The sequence below is a fragment of the Cricetulus griseus genome, chromosome X (genome assembly GCF_003668045.3).
Source record: "Cricetulus griseus strain 17A/GY chromosome X, alternate assembly CriGri-PICRH-1.0, whole genome shotgun sequence".
NCBI classification, from domain to species: Eukaryota; Metazoa; Chordata; class Mammalia; order Rodentia; family Cricetidae; genus Cricetulus; species Cricetulus griseus.
Genome location: NC_048604.1, coordinates 29,753,076 through 29,768,139, shown reverse-complemented (window position 1 = coordinate 29,768,139; position 15,064 = coordinate 29,753,076). Strand labels below are relative to the sequence as shown.

At 44.0% G+C, this 15,064-nt stretch overlaps 1 protein-coding gene across 3 annotated transcripts in view; it reads left to right on the top strand.

Moving 5' to 3' along the window:
* Slc25a43 (solute carrier family 25 member 43) overlaps positions 1 to 15,064 on the top strand; it is a 35,990-nt gene that overhangs the window by 10,883 nt on the left and 10,043 nt on the right. For 2 of the 3 annotated variants that reach the window (XR_003488193.2, XM_027431949.2), the window contains exon 3: positions 1,205 to 1,377. Coding sequence is in view for 2 of the 3 variants with exons in the window: in XM_027431949.2 (XP_027287750.1) it covers positions 1,205 to 1,377 (173 nt within the window). In the remaining variant the exon portion in view is untranslated. Of the gene's footprint in view, positions 1 to 1,204; positions 1,378 to 9,040; positions 9,057 to 15,064 lie in introns of all 3 variants that reach the window. The other variant, XM_027431950.2, reaches the window with a different exon arrangement.

The window sequence follows — 15,064 nt, the reverse complement described above, 5'->3', positions numbered from 1 at the left end:
GCCCTTAGACATCCAAGCAAGGTCAGGCAACCTCCATGGCCACAGTTGTCACAGAATGCTTCCTTCTGCGCTAGAGAACAGCCCCTTTCTAGCCTCCAAACTGGATTAAATGCTGCCTGTTAACTTCTTTTATGGAAGTGATTTTTTAGAGATTTCTATTTTCTTTGTAATTGGGAGGGTGGGTAGGTGGGTGGGTGTGTGCCCATGAGTGGTAGTGCCTCTGGAGGCTAGACGATGGCATCAAATTCCCTGGAGCTAGGGTGACAGGTGGTTGTGAAACACCTGGTGTAGGTGATCCTCTGCAAGAGTAGGTACTCTTAACTTATGAGATATCTATCTCTTCAGTACTATGGGAATAACTCCACCCCCTGTGTTTCTGTTCATTCTTTTCTCCTTTTTGTATTTCAAACACACTGGAAAGTTCTAAAATTGTAAATAACTATACACTCACTGAAGACCCTAGTTAATATTTTTTACTTTGTTACATGTCTCTGCATCCCTCAGAGCCATTCATCAGCCCATCTTTTTCTTTGGTGATTTTCTTTTTTATTTTTTTGAGATAGGGTTTCACTGTGTGGCCCTAGCTATCCTGAAACTCTCTCTGTAGATCAGGCTGGCCTTGAACTCACAAAGATTCCCCCCTGTCTCTGCCTCCCAAGTGCTGGGATCAAAGGCATGTGCCACCACCACTTGCTTCTTTGGTGATTGTAATGTAAGTTGCAAACACCAGTGCACTTCACCCCTAAACTGTTCAACATCTGTACCACAAACCCAAGTTCAGCATCTGGCTGGAGGGTTTTTTTTTTTCTGCCTGAAGCAGCATCTCATGCAGTCAAGTAGCCCAGGCTGGCATTAACATTGCTAGATAGGTAAGGATGAACTTAAACTACTGCTCATCCTCCACCTCCTAGCTGCTGGGATTTCGGTATGTGTCACCACACCCAGCTCTCAAGATTTGCTTATCATTCTTTTATGTACAATTTATTGGCAGTAAACTGAACCAACTTTGAGGGAACCAATTCAGGCATCTTGACCATATGTTGTTGTCACCTCACCCCCAGAACATGCCCTCTTGCTCCTTAGCTGGGAGGACTTTAAGCAGCCCCAGCGCCTTCTATTCCCTTTGTACATTCGCCGTAGGCGTACCTTTGCTCCAGACAGTGGTTCCTCCTGACAACAACCTCTGCTTGTACTTGATTCCCAGGTGCGGTTCCCTTCTCTGCTGGCTCCCTTCTAGTTTACATGAATCTGGAGAAAATCTGGAATGGACCCCGGGAACGATTCTCTCAGCTACAGAACTTTGCCAATGGCTGCATGGCTGCTGCTGTGAGCCAGAGTCTTTCCTTTCCCTTTGACACCGTGAAGAGAAAGATGCAGGTGCGGAGCACGGAGGATGGGAATGGGGGGGAGGGGTGAAGCATTTGCAGTTAGGTAACCACAAAGAACGGTAGATTCCACCCATCCCCATCCTGCCCTACAGCCCACCACTAAGGCTATGTTTCTACAGAGCTCAGGGCTGCTTATGCAAATACTGTGCAGGCTCCAACCCTTCTGCTGACCTCAGGGCAACTAGCTGTCTTCTAGAAAGCTTCCATATGAGTCTCCGTTTCCTTTCCTGGCCCCTGAATACATCACTTTCAGTTCTCCTTCCTGCAACACCAGAAAAGGACACTGCAGAATGCAACCTGCTAACTTGCCCTCTTGATGCCACCACAAGGAGGACATAGCACTCTTTCTTCTCACTGTGCCTTCCCACAGTAAAAATGACTGGCTAGAACTAAAATAAACTAAGAACCATGGAACAGCGAGGGATGTCAGAAAGAAACTGCATTATAAACGGGTGCTATCTTAGTGCAACTGGCCATGCACTGTCCTAACAATTACCCTGGGAAGCAAGTTCAGTATAGAGCACAAAAGCAAAAGCAAACAGTAAAGACTGCAAAATGAAGAAGTAGCTTAGCCTAAATTCTTATCAATGAAACCAAATCTGATCAGTTGCTATATCATGAGGGCAGTGATTACAACCACATGTGGGTAATCAGAATCCAAGCAAGACTGTCGGTTTTGTGCCTCCCCCTAACCCTGCTCACTCCACAGGCATGTCTTATATGATCTTTGTGTTCCTGAAGCCCTGTGTGGAAATGAATTTGGGGTCATTTGCATATGCAACTTGAAATGAGTAGTCCCACTAGTTGGTTTCTCCATGTGACTCGACTTGTCCCTCCAGTTTCTCAATGCTCCTCCCCACTTCCTGTTTCCCTGCTACAGTATTCTTTGACCAGTCTGGTCAGTGTCAAAAAACCTGAAGGTACTTGACTTACCAATGCTATCTTCAGATATGACGACACTCCTCTCTGCTATTCCGATCCACAAAACATATCATCTGTCTAGGTTGCCTTTTTCCTGTCCTTGTCCAGATGAACCACTGCCACGTTGGTGTAACTGTAGTGCAGGTACAAATTTAAGAGTCTCCTTAGTACTACTTAAAATGAACATAACTTCTGATTTAAAAAAAAAACAATGCAAGCCAGGCGTTGGTGACACAAGCCTTTAATCCCAGCCAGCACTTGGGAGGCAGAGGCAGGCGGATCTCTGTGAGTTCGAGGCCAGCCTGGTCTCCAGAGTGAGTGCCAGGATAGGCTCCAAAGCTACACATAGAAACCCTGTCTCTGAAAAACCAAAAAAAAAAAAATAATGCACATATTAAAACATGGTTAATTTGGTTGATCGCACATTATGTATGTTTGACCGAAATAAAAAGTAATGTACATGTTGGAGAAATTTAAGGAAATACAGTAAAGTAGGAAAATAATAAATTATTCTTAGGCCAACATGTATAGATTATAAGTTACTAGTTTTTCTTCTATGTATGTTCATATATTCGTATCTACGATTTTTTTGGGAAATTGTGTTCAGACTATAAATAAAAGTAAGTAGCCTGATTTTTTCACTTATCACATAGCAGATACAGCTCCAGGCCATTAAGTGTTTAATTATCAAATATTATTTCACCATATGAATGTATTAGAAATAGTTAAAATTTCTCACTTTTTAAATAATGAGGCTATTACCAATTCTTAAATATAACAACACTGTAATGAATGTGTTTCTCACATTATATTCCTAGAAATTGATGTACAGGTCATAAGAAAGCATCCTATTTTTAGGTATTGAGGATTGAACCCAAAGACATTCGAGAGTTAGACAGGCATTCTACTGCTACCGAGCTACATCCCCTGCCCTTACATTTCTGTGTGTACTAAGATCTCCCTAAGTTGCCAGGGCTGGCCTTAATCTTCCCAGGTAACCCAGGAAAGGCTTCAAACTACTTAAGAGCTTCCTGCTTCAGCCTCCAAGGTCCAAGGTACTGGGATTTTAAGCATGAGCTACACACACACACACACACACACACACACAGAGTCTCTCCTCTCTCCTCCCTCTCCCTCTTCCTCCCCCTCTCCCTCCTCCTCTTCCTTCCCCTCTCCCTCTCTCCCTCTCTCCCTCCCTCCCTCTGTCTCTCTCTCTCTCTCTCTCTCTGTCTCTCTCTCTGTCCCTCTCTCTCTCTGTCTCTCTCTCTGTCTGTCTCTCTCTGTCTCTCTCTGTCTCTCTCTCTGTCTCTCTCTCTGTCTCTCTCTCTGTCTCTCTCTCTGTCTCTGTCTCTGTCTCTCTCTCTGTCTCTGTCTCTGTCTCTCTCTCTGTCTCTGTCTCTGTCTCTCTCTCTGTCTCTGTCTCTGTCTCTCTCTCTGTCTCTCTCTCTGTCTCTGTCTCTGTCTCTCTCTCTGTCTCTGTCTCTCTCTCTGTCTCTCTCTCTGTCTCTCTCTCTGTCTCTCTCTCTGTCTCTCTCTCTGTCTCTCTGTCTCTCTCTGTCTCTCTCTGTCTCTCTCTGTCTCTCTCTGTCTCTCTCTGTCTCTCTCTGTCTCTCTCTGTCTCTCTCTGTCTCTCTCTGTCTCTCTCTGTCTCTCTCTGTCTCTCTCTCTCTCTCTCTCTCTCTGGTTTTTTTTAAAGATTTTGTATACAACATTCTACCTGCATGTATGCCTGCAGGCCAGAAGAGGGCACCAGATCTCATTACAGATGGCTGTGAGCCACCATGTGGTTGCTGGGAATTGAACTCAGGACCTCTGGAAGAGCAGTCAGTGCTCTTAACCTCTGAGCCATCTCTCCAGACTCTCTCTCTCTCTCTCTGGTTTTTTGTTTGTTTGTTTTTAGACAGGGTCTCTCTATATAGTCCTGATTGTCCTATAGACCAGGTTGTCCTCAAACTCACAGAGATCCACCTGACTCTGCATCCCAAGTGCTGGGATTAAAGGCCACCACTGCCCAGGCGCTTAATGAAATTTACACTTCAAAAAGTTAGAGGCTTTGGGGGGGTGAGAGGAGGGAGAGGGAGAAGGGATTGACATGTGAAGCAAGATTGTTCCTAATTTGAACTAATAAAAAATAAGGAAAAAAAAGTTAGAGGCTTTCATTTGCACCAGCAGTAAGGGAGAGTGATCTAATTCCTGTCACCGACATCAACTGACATTTCTCAAGTCATTGTGAATCCAATAGCTGAAAATGTGCTTACATTGCTTTAATTTAAATTCAATGTTTATAAGTGAGGCTGTACATTTTTCACAGCTGCCCCTTGCAGGTCTTTATAATTTTATATCCCCTTTGCCAGTTTGGGAGATATCTAGATTTTCCTATTGATTGGTAATAGATCTTTACATATTAAAGGTATTAACCTTTGTCATGCATTGCACATTGTCTTCCATATCATATCTTCTAACATTTAGCTTGACGGTGCTTATGTGGGAAGTTTTTGAGATACAGTCTCACAGTATAACCCAGGATGGTCTGGAACTCACTATGTAGCCAGGCTGGCATAAAACTTGTGGCAGTCTTCCTTCCTTCCTCAGCCTCCTAATTGCTGAGGTTACAGGCATATACCACCTTTTCCAGTTCTGTTTATGTGTTATGGTGTATAGATTTTGAAATTTTATATAACTATGTACTTTTGCTCTTACATTTTTGTTTGTAACTTTACTTCTGTGTTTTAAAGGTCTACCCATATACTCCTTTGTAGTCAGTGCTTAGATAATAGAGAATCTCACACATACTAGGCAAGGACTCTACTACTGAATTGAATCCCTAACCTTTAACTCTATGGTTATTCACCAGTGTGTTCCTTAAATACATTTTACTACCACTTTAATGCTTAACATTTAATGTATTCGGAATTTGTAGTTTGCCAATTGCTTATGCACCATTTTAAAAGTCTTTCTTTTCTCAACTACTTTGTGATATGACTTTCGCCACATAGTAAGTACATGTTTTCCTCTCTATGTCTGAGCTGAGCGTTATCTCAGCACCATCCTTTCGGCTCTCACAGCTTTGTAACATCCTCAAACTTCACCGATCTTCAAAACATCGCCTTCGTTTCTCTAAGTCATTTGCCTCCCTGGTAAACGTCAAATCTGCCTTGTGCTGAGGATTGGAATGACAGTACAGTGCAAACTTACAGTGATTTTTGTAATACAGTACATCTTTTCTTCAGGACCACAGTACGCACCCCTCCTTTAGCTTCAGTTCTTTTTTCTTTTAGGTTTAATCATATAAGATTGCCACTGTCCACCCTCTAACATATTCAAAGGGTAACCAGAGGTTTCAACCCTTCTCCCGGGAAAGTTTTTCTCTTCATAAAAGTTCCTTTCTTCACAAAAAAATCTTCATTTTCTTTCTATAAAAGATCCCCTTTTGCAGTGCTGAGGATGCACTCTTAGGCCTCATGCATGCTAGGTGGATGCCCTACCACTGAGTTACAGCTCAAAAGATACTTCTAAAAGCTTCAGAGGAGGGCTGGAGAGTTGGCAAATATCTCTTTTTATCTCCTTGGATACCAAGCACCCACGTGGTACACACACATATATATGCAGGCAAAGCAGCCATGCACATGAAACTATAAAATACAACTTTTTAAAAGTTTGTAAAGTGCTCCAGAGAAGTAGGGAGAGAGTATGGAAAGTGTGATGATAGCCTGAGATTTTACTCATTGTTAAAAATCCTAGATCAAGGGCTAAGGATGAAGTTAAGTGATAAAATAAAACACTTGCCTAATGTGTGCAAATCTGGGTTCAGTCTCTAGTAACACACACACACACACACACACACACACACACACACACACACACACACACAGAGGAGGGAGGGGGAGAGGGAAAGAGAGAGAAAGAGGGAGGGCTGGATTACCTGGCCCTGCCTCAAAGTAAGGGGAGGAGCTTGGTCCTGACTCAACTTGATGTGCTATGCTTTTGTGCAAGCCCATGGGAGGCCTGTCCCTTTCTGAATGGAGAGGGAGGAGGGGTGGGTGGGGACTCGAGTACATGGGAAAGGGAAGGGAAGGGGATGGGAGGAGAGGAGGGAGGGGAAACTGGTGGGTACGTAAAATAAATGAAAAAAATGTTATTTAACAAAAAAGAAAAGCAGCCAGGCATTGGTGGCGCACACCTTTAATCCCAGCACTCGGGAGGCAGAGGCAGGTGGATCTCTGTGAGTTCTAGCTCCAGGACAGCTTCCAAAGCCACAGAGAAACCCTGTCTCAAAAAACCAAGAGAAAAAAGAAAAACAAGCAAACAAAAGGAATCTCTCTCACAGGTGGTGGTAGCAACGCATGCCTTTAATCCCAGCATTCAAGACAGAGGCAGGCAGATCTCTGAGTTTGAGGCCAGCATGGTCTACAGAGTGAGTTCTATGACAGGGTGAACTACATAGAGAAACCCTGTCTTGAAAAAAAAAGAGTTCATGGCCAGCATGGTCTACAGAGTGAGTTCCAGGATGGCCAGGGCTACACAGAAAAACCCTGTCTCAAAAAAAAACAAAACAAAACAAAAAGAATCTCTCTCACTGCCAGAGGCATCTCCAGCACTTTCTCAGCTCTTATGATTCTAGAGTATCTTCTGTAAAGTTTGGTGAGCTTAGCCACCTACCTCTAATGGACCTACCTAAATCCAGGACCTTGAGACCTGGGACTAGGACTATTCATTAGGAAAGGTTTCAGGTGCAGTTCAGTGACGTCTGGATGTCATAAAACTTCAGCTTTACTTTCTCTTTCTAGGAGCTAAAATAATGATTTCCTCTAGATTTGTCTTAGTTAGGGTTTCTATTGCTTCGACAAACATCATGATTAAAAGCAAATTGGGGAGGAAAGAGTTTATTTGGCTTACACTTCCAGCAAGTATGTCATAGTCAGGTAGAGGACTAGATTTTTAAACAGATTCCTGGAATTCAGAATATTTTGACTCACGAATGAACCTCTAAACTTGTATCTCTTCAACTGTATTTTTTAGAAAAAGGAAATGTTTGTCCATACTGAGTTGCTGTCCGTCACTGAAGGAAGTCAGGACAGGAACTCACACAGGGCGGGAATCTGAAATCAGGAGCTGATGCAGAAGCCATGGAGGGGTGCTGCTTACTGGCTTGTTCCCCATGGCTTGCTCAGCCTCCTTTCTTACAGGAGGACCCAGGACCACCAGCCCAGGGATAGCACTACCCACCATGGGCTGAGCCCTCTCACACAAATTACTAGTTAAGACAATGCCCTACAGCTGGATCTCATGGAGGCAATTTCCTTAACTGAGGCTTCTTCCTCTCTGATGACTCCAGCTTGTGTCTAGTTGACACAAAACCAGCCAGTACAAGACTCTAGTCAATACTGCATTCTGTACTAGAATATACCCTTAACAGTCTGCCACTAACAAGGGTAAGAGACACTTGGGAGTTAGAATTTGAGTGCAGTCCTAATTGTTTTTTCCCTTTGTATGGGAACCTTGAAGATAATGCATACATAACAGAGCTTCAAGATACTGCACTCAAAAGCCAGGCGTTGGTGGTGCATGCCTTTAATACCAGCACTCGGGAGGCAGAGGCAGGCAGATCTCTGTGAGTTTGAAGCCAGCCTGGTCTCCAGGACAAGTGCCAGGATAGGCTCCAAAGCTACACAGAGAAACCCTGTCTCGAAAAATCAAAAAAAAAAAGATACTACATTCAGAGCAGAGTATGGTGACCTATTCCTATAATCTCAGTACTTGGGAGATAGAGCCAAAAAGTCCAAAACTTCAAGGTCATCCTCATCTATATAGCCTCAAGAAAACAACAAAAATAGAGAAAATAGCTTTCAGATAAATGCAAAGTCATAGTGGCTGAGCCCGGCATTGTTGGCGAACGCCTTTAATCCCAGCACTTGGGAGGCAGAGGCAGGTGGATATCTGAGTTCAAGGCTAGCCTGGTCTCCAGAGCGAGTGTCAGGATAGTCTCCAAAGCTACAGAGAGAAACCAAAAACAAAACAAAACAAAAAAAAACAAAAAACAAAAAAAAAACAAACAAAAAACACTCAGAACAGTGCCAGGGCAATAGGGCAATTTAAATGCAAATAGGGCATTACCTTTTCTGGCCACTAGGTGTCACTGCAGTAAATGCATGGTTTCTGAGCCTTGGAAAGGTAGTGACACCAACCTCACAATACCAGCTCAAAATCATTTTCAGTTAGGAAGGTAAGGAGCCAGAGGCAACAGGAAACACCTAAAGGTTTTTTTTTCTTGTAAAGAACACAATGCAAAATTCATCAAGAAGAGAGTGTCATAAAAACCATCTGCCCCCACTGGATTAGGCAGGGCTTACCAACTTAATTTGTCACAGGGCAACCTAGCTGTTGTGACCTGAACACAGTTAATGGTAACATTTGCATTCCATTGGTTTTCTCCATGGCATTGCCCAACATGAAGCAAATCAACAGCAGGTGTCTGGTGGATAACCAACTAAACAGGGATTTTTTTTTTCCCAACACCCACAGTGGCTGGGGCCTTTGTCTGAGGGCCTGCTTGTCTTAATAGGCTTTTATCCAGACACTCACGCATACAATCTGTCTGTTTTATACCATACCAGGTTGGAACTCTTGTGAACATTAATGACAATAATCAGAAGTCTTGTTTAACCACCTGAGCCCTTCCTTCACGAAGCTTACACTCACTGTATTCTGTTTTTCCCTTTCTTGCTTGGCAGGCTAGAGGATGGAAAGGTAAATAATTTATGCATGTGCATGTTTTGAATGTTTCTGGTGGGGGAAGGGTCAGCTGCATGCCCAAGTGGAGTGATGTGCCTGGTGTTTTCACTGATCATATACAGATAATACCACCCTGCCTGAAATCTCCTTCTCCACATTTCCGGGCATTTTAACCCAAGCTTTTCCAGATACAGCCTGGCCCTTCTGGCTGGATCTCCATAACTGGCTTCTTAAGAGCCCGGGCCAGAAGATACTGGCAGTACTAAGTGTATTGAAGAAACAATACACTGGGCATAGTGACATGACCCTTCAATTGCAGTACTTGGGAGGCAAGGGCAGGTGGACCTCTGTGAGTTTGAGGATAGTCTGGTCTACACAGCAGGCTCAAAACCAGCCAGAGCTACACAGTGAGACTTTCTCTCTCTCAAAAAAAAGGAGAAAATAAAGGGGAAGGATTCAAGAAAAGAGAAAAGATGGGAGAATCGTCGACAGAAATTAATTTATGTGGTTAATCTATAAGCCACTATTAAGGACCAAAGACTCCTAAAAGCATATAATGGTTCCATAGACAAGTGTATGTGAGAGAATAACATAGGCTCAAACGCTGTCCTGGGAGTCAGGAGAGCAGCTGTCAACTTGAGACCTGGCGTCTGATAGGCCTTCTGAAAGAGTTGGGAATGAGGCCCATGTGCACCCCCTCCCTCTCCACTCTGCCTCATACCCACTCTCTTGTTCATATGTGGTATCTAAGTTTCATCACATACAAACCCATGTGTCAGCCTGTTGGTTTATATCCCAGTGGACTTTGCCCCCACCACAGCTCACAAGGTAAGCAGGATTGGGCCAAGTCAGCATTTGAACGGAAAGTGCATAACATGAAGGACAAAGGTGGGATCCAAGTGGCACAGCTGACTGAGCAGAGAACACATGCTCAGTGAATAAACAGAGGCCCCAGCCTGCTCAAACAGACTCCAGTCTGACCAGGATGGTCACCAGCTTGAGCAACCTCTGCTGAGTAGGACACAGTCACTTCATTCATCCACTCAGAGCTTCTCGTGTCCCATGCTGCAGCTTCAGCCTCAGCCTCAGCCTCAGCCTCCCTCCTCAGTTCTGGGCCCATTAGCTATCACAGCTTCACATCAGTTCCAACCCACTGTATATCAAAGTTAATATTCTTCCCCTAGAGTTTTCCTTTTCAGGGTCATCATTGTCCCAGACAGCCAAGCTAAGCATCCAGAAGTTAGGTTTGGCTCTGCCGTACGATCCCTCATCCAACCAATCCAAAGCCCAGTTGCTTCTGCATTCCTAACTCTCCCCCTCTTTCCTCCTGCCCTGACTCCAATCAAGGACCTTATCAGCTCATACTGTAGCACATACTGTACTCTAGGATTGATTCTGAAAGTGATCATCAGCACTGAGCAGGAAGATACAGTAAGCACTGGGCCAACTGTACGTTCATTACGTCATCCAATCCTTACAACAATTTACAAAGTGCCAAGTGAGCGCTGTTATTACTAAGCCTGTTTTATTACATGCCACAGTGCACTCAGACAACTTGAGGGAGTCAGTGTTCTCTCTGTCTCTGTCCACCATGCAGGTTCTGGAGCTTAAACTCAAGTTATCAGTCTTGGCAGCAAGCACTTTTTACCTGCTGAGCCAGCCGTCTTGCTGATCAAGATGAGGAAAACGAGGCACTCAAAGATTCTGTAGCTTAGAAACCCATCTTCAAGTAACTGAACTGGGATAAAGGCCAGGCAGTTTGCCTCCAAGATCAGCACTCATTTCAGTCCCAGCAGCCTATCCCGTGGGCTTCTTGCAGAACAAATGTTCTTTAGCCCTGTCTGTGTTGCTCCTTCTCTATCACCTTTAGAGTACAAAGGACAGCCCATTAGTCTGGCATGTTTCCCTCACCAGCTTCACTGTTCTTTTGTAGCGAGGCCCTTTGTATAGGGAGTTGCAAAATGAAATGTCTGTAGGAATTCAGAAGCAGCTTGGACAGGAGAGCTAGGGAAACCCAGATAACAAGCACTCAGCCCCAAACAATAAGCCTTCAAATACATTCTAAGCCGTTGTGTCTTTTGAAAGCATTCTGGAGAGCTAAACTCTGTGCTCGAAGAATGTGATTAGCATTTAAATATGCATACCAGAAAAGAGTGAAATGAGCCAGTGCAGACTGCAGTAAGCTGCAAGCTCTTCTCCAAAGGATGGTTGTCATTTAGAAATGCAAACCCAGTTTTCAAGGGAGCCCCTAAATCCAGATTTTGATGTGAAATCTTTATAATTTCCAAGGTTGCACATAAAAAGGTACTGACTTGACAAAGCCAAACATGCCTTCTTTTGGCCTCTGCTCAATTCAAGCATCCAGTTGCAATAGTGAAGAAGTTCCCCTCCCCCAAGCCCTGAAGACCAAATGTATTTTATATTCCGGTCAACAGGCCTTTGTTCCTGCAGCTACCTCTGCCTCAGCATCACTTCTGGGTCTGTAAAGGTTCAAGTGAGCTTGCCTTAGTAGTAGTAGCTGTTGCTTTTGTTTGCTGGTTTTTCCCACCCCAAGGCACTTACTTTCTGATAATGGGTAAAGACAGATATTTGACTCTTTGAGAACCACAGTGCAGGTACTCCAGACAACTGGGGAGGGCATTCTGGGGAAGAAGAAGAAACTGAATTAACGGCAGGGCACCTTTTATGAAAACGCATATGCGGTTTTCACTGACTCCCACTTCTTCCCCCGTGTCCAGGAGCATAGATAGTAGTTGTATTCCAAGAAGTGTGTGAGTGAAAGGATGCTGTTATCCTATCCATCGGTCACCTAATTCTGACAATTTCCTTTCCATACCATGTTTTCCTATCTCACCATTTTTATCTCAACATCATTGCTCTGCTGTCCCTTCCCTGTCAAAGCTACCCCTGATGTCTCGTCAATCTCAGTGTCTTTAGCTCACTTAACTTTGAGTTCCTACACTGGAACTCTGAAATCCAAAATGCTCTAAAGTCAGAAATGTTGAGCATCCACATGATGGAAAATTCCACAATTGACCTCGTGTAAAAGACTGCAAACAAAATATAGGCACACTAAAAAAAAATGTAGATGGGGCTGGAGAGATGGTTACTACATCCGCACAAGGGCCTCAGTTTGAATTCTCCAAGCCCATATAAAGCTAAGCACAGTAGTGTACATCTATAACTCCAGCACTCCTATGTTGTGTTGGGAGACAGAATTAAAAGAATCCCCAGAAACTCATGGACTAGATAGCCTGACATGCACAGCAGTAAACAGAGAGGCTGTCTCAAAAAAAATGGAAACAAGGACCACATCTGAGATAATCCTCTCACCTCCACAAATAAGCCTTGAAACACATGTACTAGCACACATACACCTTATACATATACATAGGTACATAATAAAAATTAAAATTTAATAGCTAAAATAAAAAATGTATAAGACTGCATAAAGTTACCCTCATGCCAACATGGTTATATGAAACATAGTCCATTTCATGCTTAAATTTTGCTTCCATTCAAAGATCTCTCATTATGAACAAATATTCGAAATTTAAGAAATATTCAAAATCTGAGTCACTTTTTTTGTTTTTTTTCGAGACAGGGTTTCTCTGCGTAGCTTTGTAGACCAGGCTGGCCTCAAACTCGCAGATATCTGCCTGCCTCTGCCTCCTGAGTGCTGGGACTAAAGGCATGTACCACCCCGCGTGTCTTGAAGCACTTCTTATCCCAATCATTTCTAGATAAAGGATATTCAACCTATGTAGCTCTCCTATGGACCATGTCACAAGATCCCTTATATTATAAATATCTGTTTCCTTTCTCTAAGTTGCAAGCTCTTTGCCAATGGGGAGTATATGTTATACTTTTATATATCCCTGTAACGTGAAGTCTCACATAACAGGCACTTGATACTTGTTTAAAAATGAATGCTGTTCAAGGCAAGGCTTAGGAGATCTCCCTGTGAGTACAGAGTTGAACCTCAAGTCTGTGTGCTTGCCCCTACACAGCTGAAGGTAAGAGCACCCAAGCCTGCCCTCTTCCCAGCCTGTTTCCCTAAAGAAACCTCTTCTCATCCCCTAATGCTACGTTCATGTGTTGTTCTGAGAATGCAGTCTCCTACCCCGTGCAATCCATGGCCAAAAGCTGTTAACTGGTCAAGGCTGGTGAATGTGCTAAAAGGACAAGAAAGAGCCAGGTTCAGTGTCAAAAGCCTATAATCCCAACATCTGGGAGGCTGAGGTAGGAGGATCAAACTTCCAGGATCAAAGTTTTCAGACCTGCCTGGGCTACAAAGCAAGTTCAAAGCTCGTCTGGGCAATTTAGTCAGGCCATTTCAGCCAAATAAGAAAAGATGACAGGAAAAAGTCTTCACGGTGTTTTCATTCACACACTCTCCCTGCATTCCGAACTCCCATCACTTTGCATGGGCCTGGAGGCCATTGATCTATCACAGCACTATTCCATTGATAGTCCTTAGGCGACTACTTTCAGGAAATGTAAGGATGTATATGAATCTGTGCTCAAGCTTTTGTCAGGGTTAGACAAATGAGCATGGGGCGGGGAGAGTCAGAGGAGATAATGACAGTAAAAACCCTGCCCTGGATTAAGGAATTTTAAGGACAGGCTACCATTTGCTGGTCAGATAATATGTACAAGGCAGATTTTTTTTTTTTTTTTTTGGTTTTTCGAGACAGGGTTTCTCTGTGTAGCTTTGGAGCCTATCCTGGCACTCCCTCTGGAGATCAGGCTGGCCTCAAACTCACAGAGATCCTCCTGCCTCTGCCTCCCGAGTGCTGGTATTAAAGGCGTGCACCACCAACGCCCCGCACAAGGCAGATTCTTAACTCATTTAATCCTCTTTGTCGACCTCCAGAATAAGTACTATCATGATTCTTATTTAATAGGAGGGGCAATGAGACCCAGAAAGGGGAAGCTGCTCTCCCAGGAGTCAGTCACACAACACAGCTAGTATATGCTAAAGCTAGCCCTCTCCTTCCTCGGAACTTTCCATAGTCTACCAGGAAGTTCAGAGCTCTTTCCTAGATGCTAGGTAATTACCTGATTTAGACTTTAGTTCCCTTGCCTCTACTGAGAAGGAGGAAGCTGAACCTTGAAAACTGGCAGCTTGAAATTTCAGTGCTCAAACAATTGAGAAAAGTAACAATGCGACAGGTTCAGAAACTGACAGACAGAAGCCTTAATCCATTACAGCTGCTCTAAGATAGTAGGCAGGCGGCTTCTGAACAATGAGAATGGGTTTCTCACAGTTCTGGAGGCTGGGAAGTTCAAAGTCAAGGCAACTTTGACATCCGGTGGGTGCCCACTTCTCATTCTTAGATGGCACCTTCGGGTTGTGTCCTTCCGTGGTGGAAGAATCAGAACAACTCCTGGCATGGCTTTCACTAATCTCATTCCTGAGGGCTCTGGCTTCGTGATCTTACTGCCTCCCAAAGGCTTCACCTCCTGAAACATTACATGGGGGTCAGGGTGTCAACACAAAAATTGGAAGGAAACACAAATGTTTGGATATAATAAACCTTGTTTTGGCCAGATGCTGGTTACCTCTAAATAAAATGGGGGAAATCTTTTTTTTTTTTTTTTGTATTTTTGAGACAGGGTTTCTCTGTGGCTTTGGAGGCTGTCATGGAACTAGTTCTTATAGACCAGGCTGGTCTCGAACTCACAGAGATCCGCCTGCCTCTGCCTCCCGAGTGTTGGGATTAAACCGTGCACCACCACTGCCCGGCTGAAAAATCTTATGAAAACTGTACTATTCTGGACCTTGGTATCAGCAGCCTGGCACTGGAAGCCCCATTGGCAGCCTTAACAAGTGTAAGAAGGAACAGAGCACAGGGACAGATCATTAAGCTACCATGAGCCTTTGGCCAGTCACAGGCTGATCATGGCTGCTCAGAGGACTAGGAAGGAAGTTCTTAGAACCATGGAGGGAGCAGGAGCAAGACCCCAGGAAAGGTAAGGAAGTTGCTGTCCTGGTCACTAGTAGAGAATGCTAATGGAGT